Below are 27,164 nucleotides of genomic sequence, written 5' to 3' on the forward strand. Positions count from 1 at the left end.
GAGCCTAATAATTTTCCCCTCACACAACGTATATACACCCTGCGCGGCTTGTCTAATAATACACTTATTCGACATTTTTCAACGAACTTCATTCATGATTCAAATTTCATATAAAGTATCTTAAAAAGCGAAACGAAGCGCTCTTGGTTGATACGTACGATAAAGAAACAAGCTTATCACTGGATCGAGTGCGGCTTTGTATTAACATTATTGCATTACATCCATTCCATGTGGCATGAAATTTTTGCGTCATCTTCTTACAAGTATTATATGTATAAAATGTTGCGTAGGAATGGAGTGCTAATTTACAGGGTCAGAGTTCGCTCTCTCGTCCATTAAATATTTCTTGAGGTAACGACCGCTTCATTATCCACATAAACGGTAATTCGTTCAATGGTGCAAGCGCATGGTATGCCTCGCGATCTCAAAATATATAAATTTTTATCCGATAGCGAATTACGCAGACCTCGACAAATACTGTGCCGCGCGCACAGGCCTACTTTTAAAGTCGATATCGATTCTCCATCTCCATGTGTTTTCTTATCTATTTTCTAATTTATCGCGCTCTTCTCTATGACTTACGAATTAAATTTCTAAGAAGCTCGACTTTTATCGTCATCCCATTCGTGATTGTCGATCGTGGTGCACCTCCCCCCCCCCACCCCCACCCCCTTGCCGCAACCCCCCGACGATCCCTACCGAGCGGCTCTCAGCCCCTCAAACATCATTAATGATAGATAAAGAATTTTAATGATTCGCGGCTTTAATCGAAAATGTCAAATGCTACCTAATGTAAGTACGGGAGAAAAAATCACCCTGAGCCGACGCTAGTTCGAAAACCTTCTCGGCCAAATTCTAGGAGGGACGTGAGCACGTAACATAAGCGCGTGCGGTTAATAAGGCACGTGTCCCGCCGCGATGGTGACATAATTGATCGAGCAAGAAAGTGAAGAAATAGCGGAAGGGGCTCCAAAGCAGATCAGACGAGGAAAGAGAGCGAGCATCTCTAGACAAGAAGCGAAAGCTAAAAGTGGGAGAGCCGCTGCCGATACGGATTCGCGAATTACTATTTTCCATTATACGATTTTTCTCATTCTCCCTCTCTCTCCCTCTCTCTCTCTCTCTCTCTCTCTCTATATATATATATATATATATATATATATATATTTACATGTATGTATGTATGTATATCACGCATTCAGTCACACGCACGCGCACGCATGTACGCATGCACGTATACGCGCGCGCCTGCACATGCACTAGTCATATCGCGCACTACCATTATCTGAGTCCCATGATAAAGCCAATTTATTTACGTGTCGCCCCGATAAAGCAAAAGAGCCGCGGATGCAACGGCTTTAGTGACGAGCAGTTAATCTTGTTGGCTGCACTCAGCCACTCACGCGCATTTCATCTCCTGGCCGCGTTTTTTTTTTCTACCAACTTTTTGAAAGAAACGTGGAATTATTTGCAGTCGATTTTCTGCAGCCATGGCGATCGTAGAGAGCAGCAACGAGGATCGTAACAAACTGCCGATCCAACCGAACGGCAACGCCAAGAAGGAGGCGATTCCCCTCAAGGATGTCGACGACAAAAACGATGAGGTGAACCATCGTATTTTTTCACTTCCATACATGTATACGTCGTATCGGCCCTGACATTTCAAAAAAGGATTTCACCTCGTCTTAATAAGTTGTTTGCTCGTGCAAAGTCAAATTTAATAGTTTGGCGAGTTTCTCGAAAATACTTATTCCAATACTTATTTGTTAAATGCATTAAAATTGCTTTTAAGTTTCAAAAGTTGTGATTATTCTAGAAATGTTACGATACTACTTTGCGAAATAACGAGACATTATTGGTGTTATAGAATTATTTCGTAAATATAATAGCTTTTAAATTATACACGTATACTTTACTAAAGCGTTGCAACCTTAATTGACTTTAAGCGACATTGCGATCAAAATTTCATTTTCTCTCGGATTAATATAATACATTGGCTATTCTGTATATATTAAATTCCCGATTCTATAATAACCGATAGAGCATTTTTTATTCTAACTTATTTAATTGTACTATTTATAATGAAACATAATTATTTGAAGACGGCTTTACATTCAAGACAACAAAGGTTTTTATCATCTAACGCATAATTCAAAAACAAACTGTAGAACGCCGTCTTTTTTCTTGAATAATAACTGCAAATATAGACGAGATATAATTTTATGAAACATACTAGAAACATATTAAAAATTCATTGCTGTCTCAATTTGATTAATTTTTGTTAAGTCTATGAAAAAATTTACTCGAGAAAATTTATTGGAGAACATTGGAATTTTGATATTCTGCAAAATGGCCAATATGAAAAAAAATTATTTATTTAATATTCGAAATATTACGTAAAAATCATAAGGAAAAAGTATTTAAAAATTAAATAAATAATTGATTTATATTTTATGTCTTAATAAATAATATTGTATATGCAAATATTAGAGAGAGAGAGAGAGAGAGAGAGAGAGAGAGAGAGAGAGAGAGAGAGAGAGAAGCCGATAATTATATACGAAAATAATTTAAAGTTTAATAAATGTTTCGTAATATTTAATCGTATTGTAATTAAGTTTTAATTAACATTTGCTTAAGTGTACATTTAATAATTTTATTTATTAATATGGACAATATATGGTATTAGTTATTTTCAACAAAATTATAAAAAAATTGCCAATCCATTATTTTGATATATTTATAAATATCTGTATATTTGCGTTGTTGGAATTAATTAGAAATAAGTTTTCCACAACCTAGTTTAGTACATTATTCTCAGTTTACTACATAGTATATAATCTCAATATAAATTTATTGTTAGTAATTAGACTAATAGCATTGAAGGTTACATAAAATTTTTTATTCGAATGATTTGAATGAAATTAATATATAGTGGATTTATTATTTTTTTTTTTTTTTTTAATCGCAGCTTTTTCTATATAAAGACTTTGGAAGCTACAATATCGCAAGTTTCCATTTCCTAAAAATAGATGGTTACAAATTTTGTTCAATCTTTGTATGTCATAAAAAAATTTGTTTTAAAAAATATGAAATGCAATATCAATAATGTCTGCACGTATAACAATAACGTTGTAAAATTTACCTGAAATAAAATTTAATCTAAGTCTCATTTTACGTCAACGAAAAATATAAGTTTTATTGGATCATAAAGATTTTAATTATATAAAATGACTTTTATTCACAAAAACAAGGAATATGTGTATAGTGCAATTATAACATAAGGTTAATTAGAAAAAAAAATTCGTTTTAAATTTCTAAAAAATATTGTTTTAAATTCGAGAAATTAAATCTAATTTGAAAATTTTAATCTAATTATGTTTCAATAATTCTTGAATTACTTTCTTTTAATAGCAGCAATTAGTGAATTGAAATATTATCACATTATTTACAATTATTCATATCGTCTGATCGGCATCAATGAAAAATTTGAAATATTTGATGAAAATTATTGAAAGACATTAAACTGATACTATAAATATAATTTATTCATTGTTCCATTAAACATTGGTTTTATAAATATTTGCAAAAAATAAATGTACCTTCAATATGCTATAATGGTACAGCGGTAATCATTCAATATTTTTATTTTATCTAAAGGTTTGTTAACCTCTTGAATCTAAGAAACTTGACCGCTTTTTCGATAAGTCCATGGCTTAATTGATAATATAGATTTTTTTTAGTAATTACCAAATGTATAATTTACGTATTTTAAACGATATTACTGATTTTTCATCTTTATTTAATACTCAACAATTATACTTACAACAATACGAGTTTACAATAATCAATTATTTATTTTTGTCTACATATAAGCTTTCATTATCTAAAGAAAGTTCGTAATGTTAGAAAAAATTAATTTTAATTCTAGATAAAAAAAGAGTCAGTATAAATTTTATTAAAAGGCTATTTAACTAATAGATCACAAAAACAGAAAATAGATTTACATATAGATTAGGCTCGATATAAGTTTTGAAAGAATGAAGAATTGTAATTAACATCATGAAATTTTATTGCATGTTCGTATTCCTCTTATTGAAAAACAAGTTTTTTGCAAACTAATAAATATTATTGTTTAATATTGTGCAAATGACAACAATAATATTTTTTACGTAAATTAAACGATTCTTTCATAATTACAAATATGAAATTAATACTTACACGTACATATGAATTTTATTAAAAAATCAAGCAGTTTTGTATAGTATGGAAAATATCACTGCAAAGCTAACGAATTACTATATTCAATCATATGATTTGTATTTAAAAAAAAAAAAAGTAAAAATCAGTAATAATAATATTAATGAAAAAAAAAAGTAATTAGTAATAATAATAGTAATAGTAATAATAATAATAATAATAACAATAACAATGGTAAATAAATAGTCATGATAGTAAATTAATAATAAAAACGGTGCTGTGATCGATAAATATATTTAGATATTATTTGGTTGCATCTTAATTTTGTGACAATCATAGTCTATTGTAATTTTTGCCATTTTGCCAGACATAAAGTAATTATTATGTAGTTTTGAAACGTCAAATATGCTTGATATCTGCTTCTATCAAATCAAACATGTCTCTACTAAAAGCTACTAATAATAGTTTGCCAATCCTTAAGATGTCCATAGACACGTGATGTGGTCTTATATACCCATGTGAAATCGAACATTTTGGGACTTAATTATGCGCCAATTCAGCGATCATAAGATCTAACGAGTGTAAAATACGCCTTAATGCTACTATCATTAGAAAAGCCAAAACTACATCTAAATTAACTATGTAAACGTTTGAATCGCGAGCGACGTATAAAAGATTTTTATAATCAATATTCTCCATGTACACTAATGTTCCATAAATTGTCAATGCAAATATAACACACTTATTAGTTTTAAAATAAATAAGCAGATTGAATTCCATTCGTTGGCAAATATTTAAAGAAAAACAGGCGCTGAACGCAGATTAAAATATTCTCCATAAACCTTTATTGCACAACCTAGAAATTGATCCGAGCGAATTCATTGACGTCACACGATTACAATTGTAAAATAAAATTTCAATACTTGCGCTAATAATAAATTAATTTCTAATATTATTGTCTCGATACACCTGTGCAGACTGCTGGTTGGCTTAAAAATAAATGATCGAGAGCCTATGTTAGAAAATGAGATGTTCGAAGGAGTAGGAGGTGGGGAAGGCCAAGCGCACAAATCTTATTATCGACAGCTTCGCACATTATTGAATATTACAGAGAGCGTAAAGGCCACCCTGAGCAGCGATCGTTATCGCTTAAAGAAAAATAGCGCCTCGTAGATTTGTTATTCCAAGTGAAACGTAATCGGTGACGCTTACGTTTAGAAAAGTATGCGTAATAATTTAAAAGCGGCAGCCGAGGATCGCGCAGACATATCTAAAGCCGTTGGCGTGGAAAATTTGCCGTGCCTTCGGTGCTAAGACGATGCGTATGGAAGTGATGATTGCTCCTATCGGTTTTGCAATACAATGAACGATAGGCGAGAAGAGACATATTCTGGGTCAGACCGTTATCATCGATTGCTCCTTGTATCGCATGGCCCGAACTTTCTTTCTTCTCCCCCCGTCGATTCATCTCTCCGTTTGCCACTCGTGACCGCGTCGCTCGCTCCGAGGCGCCGCGCTCGCGCAATGGAAAGACAATGATCGGGATGCTTAAGTTGGAACTATTGCCCCAGGGCTACGTGGAGATGGTGGTGCCGCCGGACGGGGGCTGGGGCTGGATTATCGTCGCAGCCTCCTTCATGTGCAACCTCGTCGTCGACGGTATAATGTTCAGCTTCGGGGTGTTCCTTGAGGAGATGGCGCGGGGCTTCGGTGTGTCCGCGGCGAGGGTTGCCCTCGTTGGTTCCTTACAGACTGGCTTCTATCTCATGGCCGGTAAGTTTCTTCGAGGCGCTAACCAAAGACCTCCGTTATCCAACAGATTGGCTATGTGTGCAGGACCGTTCGTGTCGGCGCTGGCCAACAGGTACGGCTTCCGCTCGGTGGCGATACTCGGCAGCCTCGTCGCCTGTTGCGCTTTCGTCCTCTCCTACTTCGCCACTTCCATCGAGTTCATGTACGTGAGCTACGGGATATTAGGTAAGCCACAGCAGCGGGGCGGAAAATGAATTAAAACATTATGGGATTGGGGAGGGAGAGAGAGAGAGAGAGAGAGAGAGGGGGGGGCTTAGACACGCGAGCGCCTAAACGCGAAGAATGTCGCTGCTTTTAGGTGGCATTGGCGCCGGACTCATCTACGTACCCGCTGTCATCACTACCGGCTTCTACTTCGAGAAGTGGCGAGCCCTCGCAACCGGCATATCCGTCTGCGGCTCCGGGATCGGGGCCTTCGCCCTCTCGCCGATCTCCAGCCTCCTGATCGAGAAGCGCGGATGGCGTGAGGCCATCCTCTACCAAGCCGGTACGTCTATGTGTGGCCTTGGCTCGATTCTCCAATCGATTAAAATGAATGGGATCTCACGTTTGCTTCCTGCTTCGCGAAAACCCCGAGCCCGTGGATTTTAATCGTTCCGTATAATTTGTGTGCATCAATTCTGTTGCGAGTACGCTTGAACGACAGTGACAATCGGGGTGACGAATGAGAGAGGCCGGGCGCGGAGGAGGTCGAGGAAGAAAAAAAAAAATTATCGATAAACAAGCAAACTGGTTATTTAACCAGTCGCGGCTATATAAAAACATTTTCTATCAATTACTCAAAATGTATTTTACTGGCTTAAGTGCGTCTGACTTTAAAAGGCCGATCGATCGAACGCGAGTACATAAACGCATAAGCCGATCGATGAGAATCGATAATATGCCGCCGATAAAAATTTAATTAACTTTATTTAAAGATATGAAACGCTGTGTATCTGAAGATACATAAGCTCGTATGCTAATAAAAATAAGACCTCCGCTCTCAGCCGCGTGATTTATTTCCTAATGATTAATTATCACTATATTTATTATCTAATATCGTGGAATTTTCTACCTAAACGCGAATTCCTTGATAATTTTCGTTAAATGTGTGTCTTTAAAATTATTATATAAATACAACTTTATCAGGCTATGACCTATTATAAAATACGTTTACTCAATTAATCCGTGCGCGCATTCTTACAGATAGGCTATCAGTTGTGAGATTGCGATCGATCCATCTCACTCCTTATATAACTAGATTAATTGCAGGGATGCTATTGAACTGCGCGGTATTCGGTGCCTTGTTCCGTCCTCTCAAGCCAACGAGAGTGAAAGTAATCGGCAATGTGGACGCTGCTGCCGCCGAGGGAAAAACTACTCTGCTGATAAAAGGCACCTCGATGACATCGCTCCACGCAAATCAGCCCATCACCAACCGCTTCTTTGGCACCAACAACAATACCGAATATCCGACAGCCGCCCAACTCCTCGGCAGTAGTCCCGACATAGTAAAGTACGAGATACGAAACGACCATTCTTTCGTCTCCCCTAGTCCCACTCCCCATCTCTCCATTTAGCAGCTCGCAAAACTTTTCGCTTCTTTTCGTTTCGTTCTTCCAACAGTAGCAGCCGATCGCTACACTTGCTACACAAAACGCAAGAGCCGCGCATCCCCCAAAGGCAAATAAGCACCTCGGAGAAGCGGCTGTCGGTGCCGATTTATCCCGAGCTTGAGGTTGTCAGCGACGAGGAGCTCCAATCCGTGGAGGAGGAGAACAATCTCCTCGACGGCGACGTCGAGCGTCTCAATGGAAGAGTGCCGACAGTGAGTATTGGGGAGCGCGCATGAGACATTGCTCTGATCTTTCTCTCTTCAACTCGGCGACGATAGATAGGCCCTTATTATTATCGTCGAAAATGATCGATTTCCCTGGTCGAGCGCTCGTTGCCCCTAGCATTTCACCTCGTATCCTGACCCCGACCAAACATATTCGTCGATATTCCTCTTCCTCCATCGCCCCCCCCCATCCCCCCCATCCCTCTCCGTCACTCTCTCTCTCTCTCTCTCTCTCTCTCTCTCTCTCTCTCTCCCCCTTCTCTCTCTCTCTCTCTCTCTCTCTCTCTCTCTCTCTCTCTCTCTCTCTCTCAGTGTCTCTACGCGGTTTCGCTCCTATCTTTTTTTCTGTTTCCTATCGTTTTATCTGCTCTGCCGCAGATTCGCAGGCACACAATTAGCGATCGACGAAGCCGGGCCAACTCGGTAACCAGCCATAAATCGTTCAAGATCGAGAGGCGGCGCGGCTCGACAGCCAAGGAACCCCAGAGACCGTTTTACAGGGATGATATATTCTACGGGGGCTCGCTCAATAGACTGCCGCATTACAGGTCACAGGTAACGGCGTTGGTCAGCCGAATTAGCGAATTAGCGAAGTGTCCCTCGGGTGGGGCGAAAGAACCTATTCATTTATATCGCTTTCTCACAGATGTCCTCGGTGGGCTATCACATGTCGGTAACTAGACTACCAACCGCTCAAGATCTCGCCGAGGAGGAGAGCGGCAGCTGTTATCTCTGCCCTGAGAGCGTAAGGCGAATCCTGACGACGATGCTCGACCTCAGCCTCCTGAAAAGTCCGAGCTTCCTCATTCTAGCGATAAGTGGATGCTTGACCATGATGGGCTTTTACACTCCGTTCGTTTACCTAAAAGGTAAAGATCCTTAGGGAGTCTAAGCAGGGCCAACACTAACAAACGATTTTTTCAGACAGGGCAATAATCACTGATATCGACGCTAGCAGTGCCATGTTTCTCGTATCGATAATCGGTATCGGGAATACGATTGGCCGCGTTGCTTTGGGCTTCATAAGCAGCTTGCCAGGCGTTGATGCACTTTTGATCAATAATATATTTATCACCGTCAGCGGCCTTCTCACGATGTTTTCCGGCCTTTCTTTAACAAAGGAATATCAATTCTTTTACGCGGCTGCCTTCGGACTCAGCGTCTGTAAGTCTTGCACTTCCGTCAATACAATACTCGCTCTCGCCGTTCTACTCGGACATTCGATAAACTCATTGCATTAATTAAGTCTGAACGTTGATAATAAGCTCCTTCATTTTATCTTCCGGGAACTTGCCACAAGCCGGTCAACACTAGTCGCTCGCTCACTGACGACTTTAATACGTCTATCTCGACTTTTCAATATGTTTTATTCGCATGTAAGAAAACAGCGTCGCGAGAATATTTGCCAATTATGCACACTATAGGATTATCGTTCTGTTTCAGCTGTGTTTGCTTCATTGAGATCGATTCTCGTAGTGGATCTCCTGGGCCTCGAAAGATTGACCAACGCGTTTGGACTGCTGCTACTGTTCCAGGGCCTTGGCGCCACTGTCGGTGCGCCTGTTGCCGGTAATTATCGCCCACTCTCGTTCCTCACTCTATCTCCCGACATTCGCCGCCGCCAGGCTTTTTCACTTAGCCGGCCCCGCACTAACCAACGATTTACTGATTTCATGTGCAGGAGCGTTCAAAGACTGGACAGGCAGTTACGACGCCTCATTTTATTTCGCCGGCGCACTCATTGTCATCTCAGCTGTTATATGTTATCCCTTAAAGAAGATCAACATGCGGGAGAAGCAGACGGAGCAGACGACATTTGGTGAGACTGTGAAATCGTGATGCCAGGTAGACAGCCAGAGGTGCGACAGGGATATCGACCCAGCAAAGATGTACAAGGCTCTATAATGTATGGGCGGCGTGACGGCCTTACCGGACATCGCGCGCCATCTCACCTGACAACATCATCGAGACTCTCGAAACCGTAGTTACAAATCCAAGTGCCATTTAGTCGTCGCCTTGAGAGCGCAAACGGGACGGTTAATTTATTCTTTATCGTGCGTGGAATCGTCGCCACTCGATTATATGTAAATGCGTGTCGGTAGTATGTCGCCGACACGAGCGATATCCGCGTTACCAGAGCTACGCAACATCGCTCCCTTATCTTAACTATTAATTAGCAGCTAGATTAACATTGTACAGTAGAATTTTCGTCAGTTCGTGGATGTGTCTCATAGTCATCGTCGGCTCCACGCCACGATGCGCCGGACAAGTTTTACTATTTGACAATAAATCACAGGAGAATTTATAGCGAGCCATCCCAAGCGCATCCCTGCGATATTTCGTGCAGATCGTGGACGTGCAGAGCGTCACGGAAATGATATTTCTATTAATTTGAAACAACTTTTCGGCTGACATACTGATTATTAAAAATAGATCGGACGATACGTATCCTTAGATTATGATCTACAACTCGAAAAACGTATGCCTCGTTTTTTTTTTTTATTTTTTTTTAATTTTTTTATTGTAAATAACTGCATAACATGCATATGAATATGCGCGCGCACGTATCATCAATTTATAAATGTACTCGCGTGCGTATTACATACATAAGATATTTGTATACGCGGATATATTAATGTATGCGCGCATATAGCTCGATACGTAAAAGTGGATGTGCGTAATAGACGCATAACGGTGGATATTAGAATTTATCGAAATCCCGCCAATTAAAATGTAGCTCGGCTCTAGTTTTCCATTGGTAACGAGTCCGCGATTGTGTTCTGGCTTATTATTTATAAACGGAAGGCAGATAGCGCGAAAGCGCCCTGTTATCGGGACGAGGACCCGCTCGAGCACAATGGTCGAGCGATTTATTGTGTGTAATTCCGGTTGGACGATAGCGCTCTATCGAGTGAGACAGAAGCTCATTCGAGCGCAGTGCGTCGAACCATTCGTAATTACGCGCTTATCCGTTTTGCACGAGACTGCGCCCAATTAAGAAGCATTTTCACAGATTACAAACGTTGTGATCGCTCGATGGAAGATGAGCCACGTGCCTTTTCTCGGCGACCTCAACCATAGGATGAACTTTGCGATTTAAGCGCCAGCTGCTATTAAATATTATCTTCTAGCATTATAAATTATTACAATACTAAAGCGTAATGATATGTTTTTAAATTTGTATTATGATATTTTACCGAGGCCGTAGTATTGATATTTTGTGCCTTCTATTCACACAAACCGTGTACAAATAAGAGCACAGTGGTGCTGCTACGTCAGATAAGTGAAATTTTACTTTGATACTTGATTGTTGTATCCCAGAGCTTCCAGTTTATAAAATTTTATATAGAAAAAACTGTGAGCATATAAACGTACAAGTGTATACACGCGCGAACACGTAAATGTCAACTTATTTTAAGTAATGTAGCGATAATGCAACGCAAAATTCGATACTTTATTTTCTAATTCTTCCGATTACATATACATATCCATGTACAAATAGATATATGTTTCTGTATGTAGTGTGTGTGAGCGCGCGCTATGAGCATGCTAATGTGTGCGAATTGATATACACACGTATGCATAATGAATACTGTTGCGTCGTGCTTATTACGAACAACCGTAAAACTGATCGATCCACCAGTCGATCAAATAACGCATTTTCCCGTATAGTACAATTAGTCTTGTAGTGACGATATTTAGGAAGGGGCGAAAGCTGCACTACATGCCAACACAATCGACCCAATTTACGCGCGACCATTGCAGCACAGCACATAATTATACAGTCGCACGCACGCACGCACGCACGCACGCACGCACGCACGCACGCACACACACAAAATTATAAACACAATATATCCTATAAATATATATATATATATATATATATATATATATATATTGAGACCTGTACGTATATATGTATATATATCATTATTTAAATCAATGAAAGCAAGAAGAGAGATTGTTGAATAAAAAAATTAGATGAAATGGAGTAGCAATGTAAAATAAATGGTATATCCCCTCCCGGATTCGCGCTTATCGCGCCAAGTCGTTATCGCACCCCGGCAATCTCCGTTGAGAATGAGCGAGCTTATAACGGCTGGCTGAGTGAATCCGCAGTCGATCGGTGTTTTTATGTGGACGATCGAGCGCCAGGGTCAGGCTCCCATCCGCCAGTGCATGGCGCCGCTCGAACTGCGGACGCACTGCGACACACCGGGGGTTGGTTGTCTTACGCCCTCCGCGCCCGCGCAGCCCACTGTTGGCGGGAGTGAGGACGGTGGCCGTGCTGGTGGGGGAAAGCAGGTGAATGCCGACGGGGAGTTTCTGATTAAGCGTCGCGGCGGTGGTGGTGATGGTTGCGGTGACGATGACGGCAGCGGCGTCGGTCGTTGTGGCAAGAAGGGCAAGAAGCCGAGGCGAAATTGGCGCCGCCTCGAGTGCGAGCGTCGAGCCCGCTCGTGCAGCCTCCCTTGGGATCGCTAACGAAATTTTGGCGCACTGTGGCGCCGTCGAATAGTGAGTTTTTGGGGGTAGGGGGCACGAATGGCGGAGGCTTGCGTCAGCGCCCGCGTTCATAGTTGAGGAGAAAGAGGAAGAGGAGGAGACCGTGGTAGGCAGGCGCCGCGAGAGACGCGATGCACTGCGGCGAGCCTCCTCCAGCCGCATCCCTCACGGTCCAGTGGCGGCTCTGCGCTCGGCCCCCGACGCTCGGCAGCCGGAAGTATTGTTGAGGCGCGAGCAGCTCTCGAGCCGCTCGATTCTCGGGCTTCTCGACCAGTTGGCCTTCGCACGCGAACGAGCGCCCATGGGCCCGCGCTGAGGATGACGAACAAGGGCCTTGTGTTACCGAGTCCGCGCTACGCCTATCTACCCTGTCCCGTACATGACGCCGGTAAGTCCAGTGGGACAAGAAGTTGCCGAGTAAAAGTGGTAAGAGGGAGGGGGGTTGGGAGTGTGGTTGTATGGTAGCCGATCTCGTCATCGCGGCACATCGATTAACTCAAGCGCACGCAATCACTATGCTCTGGTTCCACGTTGGAGCTGCACCGGGATATTGGTATCGCCTCGATGTCCAATAAGCGACGGGCACGTGCCGACCCGAACGATTGAACGAGACACGGAAGTAGAGTGACATCACCTCGCGGGCCGATAATAGAAAACCCGTAAATAATGTTTGAGGGCGCGTGTCTCCGTGGTTCGACGTCAATGAAGACACGAATCGATAAATCTAAGCAGCAAGGTAAATTACGAGTAGTACACAGACGTAAGATCGAGGAACGGCTCCGGCAGCGCGAACAACTCGGTGGAGGCTTGGAACTTTCGACGGGAGGCAATCGTCATCACTGGGCAAACGTCCTCATGTGCGGCAGTAGGTTCTTGTCTCGAGCAGTGCTTAGGAATGAGGACGCGGGTGACAAGAGGCTCGTCGAGTGGCCAACGCGCGAGAATGGGCTTTCCGAAAAATGGTGGAAAAGCTCGTAAAGCCGCCGGGTAGATGTAGGGCTTGAAATCCGATGTTTGTAGCTGAATAATTGAGGAATTGCGCGGGTCTCGGTGATTTACTCACGCTTCTCCTCTTAAAGAAACCAGCTGGGTCGCGAGCGTCTCGTGCGTCGAGCGTAAAGTGCTTTAAACAACGGGAGAGCGAGCAATGAGCAGCGCTAATGGTTTCTGGGGTGGGGAGCGACGAGGGGCGCCTTAGCGTAGCGCATCGGGGCAGGCGATGTGACGTCATTGGCCAACAGCGAACGCCACGTGCGTCGTTGCCGTCATTGTGATCGTTATAGTTACCGATTCGTTGGGAGCGTGGATTTTGGCAGAAATTCCCGAGGCACCCGACAAGTACCTTGAATTATTTATAATCGCGCCGCGACGCGTTATAAGCGAACTGGGATAACTTTAGTTTGCGGGAGCGCGTGCCAACGAGGAACGCCCCCGTCGTATCTCGGGTGCATCACTAGCAGTTGCGACGTCCAACTATTTCCCTTCCTTTTCCGTCGGCGATCCTTCGAAGATTCAGTTCCTCGCTAGGCGTAAACACCGTGCCACGGATTATCGGTGGGTAGTGCGAGGTGGGCGGCGATCGATGCACCGATCGGCTACTCGACACGTAGCGGCGGACGTCCGATAGCACCGACGACATGTGATCGCATCCGCGATGTATTAATGCGGTTAATAAATGTAAGGAGGCGTGTGGCATCTCGTTGCGCGCGACTGATCGCATCGACGAAGTTTTCGATCGCAAGTCGATGATAAATGAAGTCAAAGAGCTTTGTCGCGATCAATTTTGTGAGTGGCCAAATGGATGCGTGCACGAGTGCAACTGTAGCCTCATTGTTTTGCCACATTCAAACATTGAGATTCAAAACATTTCTAACATCATAAGCACATAAACGGGCTGTATTATTATCATTGTACATTTTTAAATAACATAGCACTTTATTAATTTATCTACTATTTTGTATTCATTTTATATGAGAACTGATGTCCTCTCTCTCTCTCTCTCTCTCTCTCTCTCTCTCTCTCTCTCTCTGTCTGTCTCTCTTTGAAACGCAGGATCGAGCGTCAAACTTGAAAATATAAGCTTTCGTTTCAATCTGTAAAAGTATTCATGTATTAAATACTACTACTAAAATTACAGCGACTACTAACGCTAATACAACCTTTATTGCTAACATCTGTAATAATTCAAAACACTTTCATTAATGACATTGGCATTGGGAAAAAAACAACTATGCTCATCATTCGTGATTATTATATTCTATTATATTCTATTATAATCATACAAGTTGCGAATTCGCCATTAAACTATTTGAATCGTTCCATAGGTGTTTTCATTCAACCGTTTACCGAAATATTTAATGCCATAGCATTTGCCTATACAGTAGTCGTAAAAAACCTTTATTTAAATTAATTTTTTGACTACTTTAAATAGTTGTTTAAAAAATTTTTCACAGTGAACTACTACTGCCACCACTACTACTACCGCCACTACTACTACTACTACTACTACTACTACTACTACTACTACTACTGCTACTACTACTAATACCACTGCTACTACTAGAACTACTACTAATACTATTACTACTACTACTACAACTACTAATACTACCATTAATAAACTACTAATAAAACTACCAATACTACTGCTACTACTCCTACTACTACTACCAATACTACTACTACTACAACTACTTCTACTATTATCATTGATTTATGAGAGCTATCGTTGTTGTTTATAAATTCAATAATATAAATAAACATACATAAAAACATTCGCCTTGAACCAGAAAAATGTTTTGTAAAAACTTAAGTAAATTCAAACTCAGCGATTAAAAAAGGAAATATACAAACAAACATCCAAGTCATACGTGATTTAATATTCAAAGAGATAGTCTACATATGGAAGTATAAAGATAGATGAATTAATAATAAAATTTTTATTGAATGACAGATTCCTTTTAAAAAAAAATCGCACTCGGAAATTTGATCATGTATTTGAATTTAAAACTAAAACAAAATTTTATTAACTAATATTTACAAAAAAAAAATTAATAAAAAATAAAAAAAAATCAATAAATAATTTAAAGAACAAACGTATAGGAAAAAAAGGAATTATTCAAATTACATCCATGATATCACAAAGTTATTAAAAATTTAAATAATACTTTTAATTTTTACGAATTGCATCGAATTAAATTGTTTATAAAAACTCTTAGAAAATTGAGATAATTTAGTAGATTACAATAACAGCTTAAAGGTACGTAACTGCTATTTTTAATCTAATTTAGAATATAGCATTTTTATGCAAGTTGAATAAGGAAAACATAAAATAATTTGCTGTAGATGTACTTTAAATGAAAACATGTGTATTATATATATATATATATATATATAAATATATATATATATATAATCACAGTTATATTAAGAATACCCATAATATGTAGGATTTTGACCCTCGAAACGGAAGCTTAACAATTTATAATATTATTTAACACGAACCAATAACTTTAATGTAAAATGTTTCGCCGCTACTAAACCGAACTTAATTAAATTAAAAACAGTAATACAATAATATATTTGATGAATTTTAATAGATTATTTATCACTACTAACAGAACAAACTTTTATATTTTATGAAATGAAAAGAGTTTTCTTAAAAATAAAATATCGCGAGTACTTTGTTTTTAACAACTTAATACGCAGTTATATAATTTGTTTGTCAATTACAATGTTTTTCCAAACTTTTTATCATAGCTATTTGTTATGAAGCTTTCCGAAACGGCACTCGTATATTTTACAAGTTTCCATATTTAATAAAATTATTCAAATAAAATTAAAGATTTTAAATATTTTTATAGTATTAACAAATAGTATTAGTTAATAAATTTTCATATAATTTTTAACATAAAAGAAACTTATTTATTTGAAAATATAAAGCTTTGATATTTTTTTAATGTTCATCGTATTATGCACTACTCTCACTAAAAGCTTATAAAATATTAAACTTTAAGTATTACAATAGGCGACAGCAATTGTGGCAATTTTAATTAGCATAATATTCTCACCTACGGCATTTTAGTATCTACGTCTTTGACAGTGTGACGCCATATTGTTTTCAGACTAAAAAATAATAAATTACTGTATGCAAATTAGAATAGTCACGAACAAACAGTAAAAGTATTTACGAGAGAAACCTCACAAACTTTGAATAATTCTTTATAATAAGAAAAACTTTATTTAAAAAGAAAAAAAAAAATTTCCATCCATATACGTTTAATGAGCTAGGCAAATTGCTATTAAAAACATGAAATTTAAAAAAGTTTTCAAGATGCACAGAGTGGAACTAGTTTAATGCGATCAGGTATAATACTCGAATCGTCCTCCGTATCCTTGATATTAGCATAATCTCGTAAAATGAAAATTACAAGCCTATTGAGATAACGAAAGTCCAATAAAAGTCTTATCAATTTGCACCTATACAACACCGCATATTCAAGGACATTGTATATGGCTCTGATAAAGCTGCGTTTTTTTTTTTAATGGAATAAGCAGACGCGATAGATAAATTGTATTTTTATAAAGCTCCTCAAGCCCAAGATAATCAACAAATTCTACTTAAAAACCGACCGATTGAATCGACCGATCTATTATCGGCCGTCGACGCTAATGCGCCAGGAGAGCCAGGAAACTCTCGGCCGCGTTCACAGCGACCTTAGCCGCGGTACGTCTGCCGCCTCTATTCTCAACGGTAAATTCAGCAGCCTCGGACAAGGACGTCGGTCGACCCCCACCCTGGCGCCCGGACGTTTATTTATACTCGTGTGTGGTGACGAGTGGCAGGCGGCGGGGGTGGGAGCCAACGCGGACGTAAACTGGAGTCACACCAGTGTGGGCCGCGCTGCCGAAGAGCTCGGATCTCCCCCGGGCGAGTCCATTGTCGTGCGCCGATGAACAATTGCACGTGAATAATTAAACGGGCATCGATCGAGGCTCGTCCTCCTCCCATCCCATTATCCCCCCCTCCCCTCCCCTTGTCACGCGACTTTCGACCTCCCTCTCGTCGTGGTCATCGGCAAAAGGTATCCAGTCCTTCGTTCGCGGATGCTATGTACGACGGCCTATTCCTTCATCGTTGCCTTTTACTCCGTTTTTTTTCCTACGAGCCACGGCCACCTTCTCCTCCTCCACTTCATTATAGCTACCCCCAGCCCCGGATGCCCCCATCCCTCCTGAGCCGCGTGTCCCTGTGCCGGTGCGCGCGGCCGCGATGCGCAAGCATGTCGTCGGCGGGTGGCCGGTGTCAAATACCCCCCACTCCTAACCTGCACCATCTAACGCACTCCCGTGTACGCACTCCAGCAGCAGCCGTGTTTTCCGACCAGACCTCTAATTAGCCGCCCCAGCCATGAATCTTATGTTCCGCAAGAACTTCGAGAAGGGTGCCGGGGTCGGTGGTGGAGGGAGCGTTGGAGGTGGAGTCGGTGGGGGCGTCTACGGAGTCGAGCGCTCGACGGTGGGCGGCGGCTCCGGGGGCGCCTCGGGTACCGGTTCCGCCGTCGCCGGAACCCTGGGTCGACCGGGTCCGGCTCGACGCAGTCGCGAACTCGGCTACTACCAGATGGAACACGACCATGGGGGCCACGCGTACCGCACTCACCTGTTGTTCTCCGCTCACGCAGGCGGCTCACCGCCCGAGGAGTACGGAGAGCGATTCGGTCCGGGACCAAGACGCAGCTCCGGGCCCCACCTGATTAAGTGGGGCGGCGCACCTGGGGCTGGGCTGCCCTCCCAGGCCCAACAGCGGCGAAAACCTAGCGCCGCCCAGAAGGAGCCCAGTGATCTATCCCTTGGATCGAATGCCGCCTCCAGACAGGTAAAGCAGTCGTTCATCGCGACATCTTTCTCTCTCTCTCTCTCTCTCTCTCTCTTTCTCTCTCTGTCTCTCTCTCTCTCTCTCTCTCTCTTTCTCTCTGTCTCTTTCTCTCTCTCTCTCTCTCTCTCTCATATTAATAATAATACTTACACTCATACTTATAATCATATTAATTTTGGTAAGTCGGAGCCATGATTGGCGGACAAACTCGTCGCGTGATTATACTTTTTTTTTATATTTTTTTATAATAATTGAAAGGCCTCGAGGTAAAATAATCTTTTAAAAATAATATAAAAGAAGGAGAATTAGCAGTTCTTTTCTATATTTTTTCCATATAAATAGTCTATTGTATACCGGCGGGCCGCTTCTTTCTGCTTCTTAGGAACTGACCATGCACCACACACCACACACCTATCGATGACAAAGATTCAATCTCCACGACAGAATTACCATCGAGTTATCCAACTGTTGAGCCCCAACCCTCCCTCCATTTCCCCCATTCTCAACCCCAATACCAACATTAAACATTTCCACTCAAAGGACGCAAGCATTTCCCATTATTGTAACGACTTGAGCGCCCGATGCTAGGAAGTTTCGAGATTGTTTATCGCGAGTCACTCGAGCCCCTGAGTAAGACACATTGTGGGCTCGTAATGGCGCGAGTCGCGTCAGAGCCGCGGATGATTGTAAAATATTGAGTGTCTGCGCCAATCCGATTGTGCTTGTGCCAAATGCACGGGCACGCCACTTACCCCTTGATATTAGTGTTGTCTCGTACCGATACTCGCTCGAGTGTCCGACTCTCACCGTCAAGAGGATATTGTCGATAAATGGCTAGCATATGACGGTTGCTTCGAAGAATTTAAGAATTCGAACTACGGGACTATTGTTAACGAGGAAGACGCGAGAGCGTCTTAAGTGGTCGTCTCGCGTCACGTAATTGTGCGTGTTAAAGTCGTAATTTAGAAATTATGATCGAATTACACGCTCGGCTTTCGCTGAGAGCGTAGGAGTGAATTTTCATAGAATATTGTTACCTCTACTAATGCACTTGCCAATATTTAAGAATTAATTGGCTGATTAGAGTGAACGGTCGATAATTTTGTGCTCAACGTTCGGCCGCGATACTTTCGAGCTTATCCCAGGATCATGGGAGTAGGAAGAAATTGTTCGTGCTGAGCGATCGTAGCAAGAAAATGGACGGAGGTAAAGCAACAATGACGAAGGTTGAGATTGTCTATATGAGAATACGCGTGGCACTAGCGTACCGAGAAATTACTTTAATGCCGATCGATCAGACATTGAAATGAGGAAAACATTGGTGATCCTCTCTTTTGAGGAAAAAGCCTCGTTAGGTGTAACGGAACGAGTGCACCTGCGTGTTAGCTGCCAGGTTTCATATTGGACTATAAAATAAAAATGGCTTCGATGGAGGCTCATTGTCAATAATAAAATTAGCTGTAAATGCATGCTAAATACCAATCGAAGCCATTAGCAAATTTTAGCATTGCTTAAGTAAAAGAATGCTAAACGACTACGAATACTCTATGCTTATTGATCTTAACAGCTCTTTATTATTCCGTATTTTTCAAATCAAATTTTGTCCAACTCCTCATTGAAAACTATATTTATTATTATGATTATCTTATAATGAGCAAGCAACGAAAGGGAAATCGATAATGTTAAAATTATCAATTGCTCGAAATATTGAAATTTATTTTTGAGAATGCACACTAAAGTATTATTTTTTCAAAATAAAAGATACATACTGCGCTTGAATAGAATCGTACAAAGACATTGCGTGCAATTTTTAATGATATCTGCTTAATGTACATTAATGAAATAATCAAATCTTTACCGAACTATCCACCGTCGTTCCTTTATGAGTAATATTTTGTATAATCAATGTCCATTATTAATCAATAACCAACATTATAAGTGAATGTAAAAAACGGCGATGAACTATCTTGTTTGATCTATTAGTTTAAATGCCTTTGTAGATGACTACAAAATGTATACATTAAAGCTGTCGGATAGCACGTAAATTGTAATAACTTGATATTGGCAATACTTTATTGTTTGAAGGCATGGATGAAACCCATACGATATAATCATACTAATTTTATGAAAAATACGAAACTATCGAGGCGCACAACTATCAGTTCCAAATGTTCTATTTCGTTAAACATTTGAGCTTCGTAGTGAGGGGAGTGGGGATAGGAATAAAAAAGAAAGCTACTTATACACAAATAAGTATAATCGTCGAATCCCTCTGTTTCCAGCATTGCAAAACAAATTGAAGAAATGTTAACTAAATATTATGTGCATACGATTTACAAGTTCACTTGCCAAATACGAAGGGCCGATATTTTTCAGATATTCAATGGCTATTTAATGGAAAGGAAAAGGAAATGAAAGGAAAAAAGCAGGGAAATATGGACTTGAGTAAGGCTCGATTTTTAAGCTCAATAACGCCAATTATTACTAAATGCCGATGAAGAAGATTAACTTGACGAACAGTGAAGAGTGTATAACGTAACGTTACAATAACAATTTTAATCTCATTTTGGTTGGCCAATCAGAATTTAATACAATCCAGATGTGAAATCGTTCGTATAATACAAACTTCCGACAAAAGTATCTTAATTGGTAAAAGCTCCGCGAAAGAGGCATAAATAACCGTGATCCAGCTTGCTTCGTACGCTTTTAACTTTGAACCGAAGCTCGGCTTTTTCGATAATTGGAAAGAGTCATGCGCAACCGAAAGCTCAAAGAAAGACTTATCGATGAGAGTATAGTGTTAATTTTTAATAAATTACGGCTCCGAGGTCTGTAATTAAGGATACGATCGCTTCTATTGCTCGACGCTTACGTTGTTTTGTAAAAGTGAAAGCGAGAGTTATAAATCAATAACAAGTCGAGGAATGGCAAATGCAAGATATATATTATGCAGAGATGGGCTATAAATCGTCGACCTTGGGACGAATAATAATTATACGATCATAGCCAGACTTATAGAGTAAACGTTTTAATGACGGCGCCCAAGTGCACGAGAAATATGTAGCACCACGGGCGACCTGACGTCCGGCATTTACCAATCATTCGAGCGACATTTTGTAAATACGCTATAAATATTGAGCGTATCTCGTTCGGTCAATAAGCTCGGCACATCACCCAAGCCATCTAACGCAATCGCCATTTATTTCGCCTTTATTTTTATTACGCAACCGTACCAGCGCCAATAGCGCTCGGCGTTAATCAGTAAAATATGTACAAATACCGAGCGCTCGTAATCAGAATTTGGCATAAACGAGTTCGTATCCAACCTTGCGCGCACATCGCACGCAATAAAGATTGCTGGCTCGAGGTGTATCGAGCACTTTATTCGAGCTTTTTACCGACGACTGAGCATGTTTCGCAGGTATCGTTCAGCGGTAATCGGACTTCAGGCAGTTACACGCCGCTGCTCATTCAGGGTGCAAGTCCCACGCGGAGCGAGCCCATCTCCCTGGCGACGCTCGATCGCGACTGCTTCATCATACCTCTGGCCTCGCTGGAGCGATTCCTGCCCGCGGGAGTTCCCGTTGAGTATACCAAAGTCGCGCTACCTCGACAATCTAATATCCCGACGAGCTAATAGCCACTTGACCTTTCAGAGTGTACCGAGCGCTGACAAAAGGCGGCCCGACAGTCCGCTCTCCGTTCTCGAGGTCGAGGACCCCAAGCAGTGTATCCTCGCTCACTTAATGACGCCAATGGAGTCTCTGGATCCACTCATCGAGTCCCCGGTCGCCCGGCCCCTCGTCCTTCAACGCGACACCGCGGCAGAGCTCCTGGCTGAGATTGCCCCCAGTGCCTCCCAGAGCATACTACTCACCAATATGGAGCGCAACGGTAGGGCCGAGTCATCGGTCATCGTCAAAACGACTCGCAGCGTCTCCGACTGCTCGATCAGCATCCGCGAATAAGTCTATCGTTAGCCGTGACACACGCGGAGTTTTTGCAATTTGGTATTTTTCTTTGACGCATTCTTGGCCATTATAAAAGTATCAGCAAAATGCTGCTTGGCCCCAGGTCGTCACATGCCTAAGTCCCGACGACGCTATGACCTCGGATGATTTTACGGTACAATTGCGGATATTGAGTTTTTGACTTTTGACCCACAAAGCAAGCAATCGATCGACTATCAAAATCGGCTTGGATTACGTAAGATTTCTTTTTGCTCGAATAACGAGTGTAATGTCAATTATTCGTCGATGCCCACTTCGTCGGTTCTTTTTTCCTGCTTGGCCGTATTTTCTATGTATAATGTATATGCTTTCTATGAATATTCATTCTTGTAAAAGAGCATTTTATCAATTAGATTAAGTCGAGTTTATCAATGCTTGAGTGCTTAAGCGCGTCGGTTATGATCAAATGAGAATTAAAGTAGCAATTTCAGCTTATTAGTAAAGATATTCTGAATAAGTATATCTATTACGTTTCTACCAAAAATCTTAATTCCCAAAAGGAAATAAAGTAATTGCAATATATGGAGCGCGTTATAATATAATTGTTGGCTTGGCTCGACTATACATGATTGATATTAACGATGCCATGCCAAGTCAAGACAAGTAAAAGTAAATGAAATTCCAGATCAGTAATCTAAATAAATTCAATTAAAATTGAATTTCGCCTTTCCCAACTTCAAAACTGCAAATTCTTATTAATCCTGACTTATGATCTTATAATAGCAAGCCAATGGCTTTTAGCTTGGGAAATTATCAAAGGTCATTGCCTAGAGTCAAGGAAATAAAGTTTTTAAACTATTTGCTAACTAAGCTTTATACAGATAGTCTTGTATGGACAGATAACTCAATTAAGTCGTTGTGTGCTGTTGAAATGTCGCTTTTAATAATTTCACTTTATTAAAGTATTTATAAAATAGCTTACGAAGCGATTAAATAGTTAATTATTATTGTTTATTTGAAATTATTTATATAATTTTTCCATCAAAAATTACTATTTAAATAGTGTAATCTATGAATTCTTATAATTTTTATAATTCAATATTTAAAAATCGATCGAGCAATGGATCGTTTAAAATCTTAAATTTAAATCGCCATTAATTCCAAAGTACGCTCAAATTTTTACCGTAAAATCCAATTACTAATTACTTTATTCCCAGTTTAACAATGATAATTCTAATAGATTCATTGTAACGTACCCATCGCGCCTTTCATTCATCATGAATATATCAATATTTGTCTTACAACAAACTTTAAACAAGCGAGTCCTCGTAAATTATAACCAAGCATTGCCCTTCTTTCAAACGATTTCACTACGACTTCTATACGAAAAGAGGAAAAAGCTAGAGATAAAATGTAAACGAGCATTTGTTTCAGTATTCAATTTAAAAAAATCGTACAGCTATTAAATTACCGAACCAGCTCGTACGAGGCGCTAGATATATATGTATGTTAATGCGTGATCTTTTACTTTCGTTCGAAGCAGCAGACTTTCCATTTATCACCTACTACATAGTGAATAAGCAGAAGATCGATCCCGTCGACTTCTATCAGGAGGTGCAGTGCGCGGCACTGAAGAAATTCGACCCACGGGATTTGCGCTACGCGGCTAACCACAACCTGGACCTCTTCAATGAAGTCGCAACGATTGCAAGGCCACCGCTAGAACCACCGGGGGGAAGGCCACCGATCCCGTCCACAGGCTATATCGTTTCGATATTTAAAGTTTTTGAGGGCGACGATCGCTTAAAATTCGAGCAAAATTGGCTTTACTGGACCGGTAGTGTATTTCATTGTATATCGTTATCCATTGTTGCAATTAAAAACAAAGAATGACTCCCCTTAGTAATCTCTTAATTTACCTAATATAAGAGCTTTTTCTTGTATTAATTAACTTTTAACTACGTCATTTAAATTCTTTTCTACTTGGGAACTCGGGTGACATTAAACTGCCGTAGAATATTTGGCTCATTGATTACTCTGACTTCCAGTAATCTCTTAACCCGTATAACAAAGTATACTTTTCATTTTCAAATTCTCGTTAATTTTTAAAAGTAATCTTTGCATTTCTATGGAAAATAATTCAATAATCTGCTATAATTTCATATAATAATTATAACAATATTTAATAATAAAATATATGACAAAAGATCAATGATAATGTAAATAAATAAATAAATATTTCTTACATGACAAATGTCCACAAAATATAGGTGTTTACGTATGAAAATAATTCGAAAAATATAAGAATTACTTTTACGAACGTGAAAATTCTATTCCCAAAAGCTTTAAAACTATTATACACGGTTATTATGCACTTACATAATGACATGATTATACGGAGAATAAATATAAGAATATAATCATAACGTATAGGGCGCACCAGCAATATATCGATCGCACAATGCAAGGTTGAAAAAGAGTAGACATTACATAGATAATTTAACTAAAACTCAAGAAATGCCTATTAAATTGTACGTGCTTGCGCGTGCGTGTTATAGGTGCTCGCATGATGTACCGGTATCTCCCAAAATCTGTGGGTCTACGACGAATCACCCTCCATAAATCCATGTCCCAAGGCGACAAAACTTATCTGCTGATCTGCGAATGCTCGGAGCTTCAAGAAAACTTGTCCGCAGCCGCGATATTACTACCGGCGCTCAGGGCACGACTCTGCGGTTACATCGGACTTTATCGACCGTCGGTGTGCTTTTAATTTCCCAAGGCACTTGTGAAACGAAACCAACGGGTTATCGACAAACAATCCCTGTACATAGACGAATAGATGCGATTTTTACATATTACATCATGCTCACATATCACGATTTTCCATAGGCTGTGATATTCGACAACGCATGATGAACAACAACACAATATATATATATATATATATATATATATATACACCTCTTGTGCATAGACCAATTAGGTAGGCATTACACTATATTCACTGTAATCAAATGTAATCATAACAAAAATAAGTTATACATCACTTTGGAAACACAAGCCACGAGTATAGGCTTTTTAAATGAGAATCATACTAATATCGACATTCTTCGTAAATAAGGCCCATCACTTTGGTACCAAAGTTTTATAGTGCAGTGAATGCACTGCCCTAAACAAACAAAAGAACAAATAATAAATTTCTAAAATGCATTATCGCAACTTGGCCTTGTAGTACAAAAATCTAAATAAATAGCAGTATGCTTATTGCCTACATTGACAATATAGTTCAACTAATTGCGCAGGCGCAATTTTTAAATTTTAATTTTAAATCTCACGTAGATTGTTATCATTGATTATTATTACATGTACATAAGTAAGTTATTTAACCTACATATATTTAACAATTTGAGAAAGAACACAAAGAACTCTTGAGAATGACAATAGATTTGCAATTGTTTACTGTGATACGTCATCCACGTGGTATTCTTACAAATGAATAATCATGAATGACAAAATCATAAACTATCGACTGTGATCGCATACTGTCTAGAAACAAATTGTAAAAGAATAAAAATTTAAGAAATAAGGACATTTTACATCGATATAATAGGCTTATTCGTTACTTTAAGATGACTAAATTTAAATTCCTATCAAATTTATTTAATAACTCAAATTGATAAAAAAAACTTGCATCACAGATAAACACGTTCCAAACATATTGGTAGTATGCTTTATAATAGATAACGAAATTATTATTAAATCACACTTTATTCGTATCTATAAATAAAGAAAAGAAAAACAAGCAGAAAAATAAATGAATACTAATATCATGTTTATTCAAGTACATTAAATATCCTATCGAATCCTAATTTTTTTTATAAGCCTATAATTCAACGACAATTATTATTGGAATGAGAAAAAAAAACAAACTAAACAAATAAAGAATTTTTTTCCTACATAAAAATCCTTAGATGTTACATTTATATTTTAAATATTTTAAATGTCAGATTAAATGTTATAATACATCTTAAATACAATGAAGTAATATGTGTGTTCATTTAATCATTAATTCATCTTGTTTTTATAATTATCAAATAACACCATATTATTTTATGTATTTATTTTATTAGTTTTTTTTTAAGAAATTTTTAATAAATTAAATTCAATATTCAAATATAAAGACATTATTGAGATATTCTGAAGAATCAAAAATATTTTTTAATCATTTAAATTAAACATTCTTATTATACTAAAAATAAAATTAAAGTATGAAGAATTTATTATTTTTAATCACCAAAATTTTGCACATTTATCGGAATTCAATATTTTGGTATTTACTGTTTTGGACCTCTAAATCTTCTTCTTGCATCAATCTGTTAGCAAAAAACAGTTTCAAATAAACAATTACATATATAAAGTAAATTCTAATAAATCAATCTGCTTCTACAAATAAAATTTACTCGGTTACTCACAATGGATCTCTTGCACTCAAAAAAGGTATTTTTCAAGATATAACACTGCTCGGGAACAGATTCATGTTTTGATAATAAACATTCTCGAGGTGTTATTTTATGCTGAAAGAAGACATAAAATAAAATAATTATTTTTAAATTACATACATAAATTATGTTTTATATTTTAATATTGACTAAAAGCAATAATATTTATAAATTAACTTATGAATCATAACAAATAATTTATATAAAAATTTCACCCACATAATTGTAAATTTACACGTAATTTTATAAACTAAAAAGTTAATATAAAAGTTTTAGGTTGGATTTAACTGAGTTTCTTACTACTTTACAGCAATCGGTTTGAAGTAAGCACATTTTTAATTGTGCACGAAAATTGGCACATTTTGATTTATCCTTTAATCTTTCGTTCGGTTGAGAATATTCCATATTAATACACTTTAAAAAAGTGATAATAATATAAATCTTCTATTTCTAATTCACGGACATTAATTTGATACGCATAGTCCTAACCAAAATCT

The 27,164-nt window shown here is 39.1% G+C and overlaps 4 protein-coding genes across 8 annotated transcripts; 3 read left to right on the forward strand and 1 right to left on the reverse strand.

Moving 5' to 3' along the window:
* Positions 1-1,359: 1,359 nt before the first annotated feature.
* LOC105367343 (monocarboxylate transporter 13) lies at positions 1,360-10,289 on the forward strand. 3 transcript variants are annotated; one of them, XM_011506017.1, is made up of 11 exons: positions 1,360-1,604; positions 5,769-5,970; positions 6,034-6,174; positions 6,308-6,496; positions 7,261-7,504; positions 7,615-7,816; positions 8,207-8,383; positions 8,475-8,697; positions 8,753-8,992; positions 9,272-9,397; positions 9,510-10,289. In XM_011506017.1, the coding sequence occupies exons 1-11, from the start codon at positions 1,491-1,493 to the stop codon at positions 9,665-9,667; spliced, it is 2,016 nt and encodes a 671-aa protein (XP_011504319.1). In that variant the 5' UTR covers positions 1,360-1,490; the 3' UTR covers positions 9,668-10,289. The 3 variants fall into 3 exon arrangements, with proteins under 3 accessions (XP_011504319.1, XP_011504317.1, XP_011504318.1); XM_011506015.1 differs by having other exon boundaries at positions 5,769-6,174; XM_011506016.1 differs by having other exon boundaries at positions 5,769-6,174; positions 7,618-7,816.
* A 2,253-nt stretch (positions 10,290-12,542) lies between these two features.
* On the forward strand, positions 12,543-25,013 carry LOC105367345 (uncharacterized). Of its 3 annotated transcripts, none has more exons than XM_011506021.1 (6): positions 12,543-12,725; positions 18,022-18,215; positions 21,637-21,798; positions 21,872-22,109; positions 23,709-24,002; positions 24,724-25,013. In XM_011506021.1, the coding sequence occupies exons 1-6, from the start codon at positions 12,656-12,658 to the stop codon at positions 24,936-24,938; spliced, it is 1,173 nt and encodes a 390-aa protein (XP_011504323.1). In that variant the 5' UTR covers positions 12,543-12,655; the 3' UTR covers positions 24,939-25,013. The 3 variants fall into 3 exon arrangements, with proteins under 3 accessions (XP_011504323.1, XP_011504322.1, XP_011504321.1); XM_011506020.1 differs by lacking the exon at positions 12,543-12,725 and adding an exon at positions 13,069-13,891 and having other exon boundaries at positions 17,702-18,215; XM_011506019.1 differs by lacking the exon at positions 12,543-12,725 and having other exon boundaries at positions 17,375-18,215.
* Positions 13,876-17,355, forward strand: LOC105367346 (uncharacterized). Its single transcript, XM_011506023.1, has 2 exons — positions 13,876-14,014; positions 16,925-17,355. Exons 1-2 carry the CDS (start codon positions 14,000-14,002, stop codon positions 17,291-17,293), a joined length of 384 nt encoding a protein of 127 aa, XP_011504325.1. The 5' UTR covers positions 13,876-13,999; the 3' UTR covers positions 17,294-17,355.
* LOC105367344 (cytochrome c oxidase assembly factor 5) lies at positions 24,894-27,117 on the reverse strand. The gene is made up of 4 exons (XM_011506018.1): positions 26,968-27,117; positions 26,641-26,742; positions 26,463-26,541; positions 24,894-24,951 (listed from the first exon to the last, which is right to left on the reverse strand). The coding sequence occupies exons 1-3, from the start codon at positions 27,070-27,072 to the stop codon at positions 26,503-26,505; spliced, it is 246 nt and encodes an 81-aa protein (XP_011504320.1). The 5' UTR covers positions 27,073-27,117; the 3' UTR covers positions 24,894-24,951; positions 26,463-26,502.
* Positions 27,118-27,164: the final 47 nt, after the last annotated feature.

The sequence above is a fragment of the Ceratosolen solmsi genome, unplaced genomic scaffold (genome assembly GCF_000503995.2).
Source record: "Ceratosolen solmsi marchali unplaced genomic scaffold, CerSol_1.0 scaffold7, whole genome shotgun sequence".
NCBI lineage: Eukaryota > Metazoa > Arthropoda > Insecta > Hymenoptera > Agaonidae > Ceratosolen > Ceratosolen solmsi.

Excerpts from the sequence above, each read along its gene's own strand:
- LOC105367343 (XM_011506015.1), top strand. The coding sequence starts at position 1,491 with ATGGCGATCGTAGAGAGCAGCAACGAGGATCGTAACAAACTGCCGATC. Across the intron at positions 1,605-5,768 it reads TCGACGACAAAAACGATGAG|GGCTACGTGGAGATGGTGGT; the intron begins GTGAACCATCGT and ends CTATTGCCCCAG. Across the intron at positions 8,993-9,271 it reads TGCCTTCGGACTCAGCGTCT|CTGTGTTTGCTTCATTGAGA; the intron begins GTAAGTCTTGCA and ends GTTCTGTTTCAG.
- LOC105367345 (XM_011506020.1), top strand. The coding sequence starts at position 17,748 with ATGAATCTTATGTTCCGCAAGAACTTCGAGAAGGGTGCCGGGGTCGGT. Across the intron at positions 21,799-21,871 it reads TCCTGCCCGCGGGAGTTCCC|AGTGTACCGAGCGCTGACAA; the intron begins GTTGAGTATACC and ends TTGACCTTTCAG. Across the intron at positions 22,110-23,708 it reads CACCAATATGGAGCGCAACG|CAGACTTTCCATTTATCACC; the intron begins GTAGGGCCGAGT and ends CGTTCGAAGCAG.
- LOC105367344 (XM_011506018.1), bottom strand. The coding sequence starts at position 27,072 with ATGGAATATTCTCAACCGAACGAAAGATTAAAGGATAAATCAAAATGT. Across the intron at positions 26,743-26,967 it reads AAACCGATTGCTGTAAAGTA|CATAAAATAACACCTCGAGA; the intron begins GTAAGAAACTCA and ends GTCTTCTTTCAG. Across the intron at positions 26,542-26,640 it reads TTGAGTGCAAGAGATCCATT|ATTGATGCAAGAAGAAGATT; the intron begins GTGAGTAACCGA and ends TTTTGCTAACAG.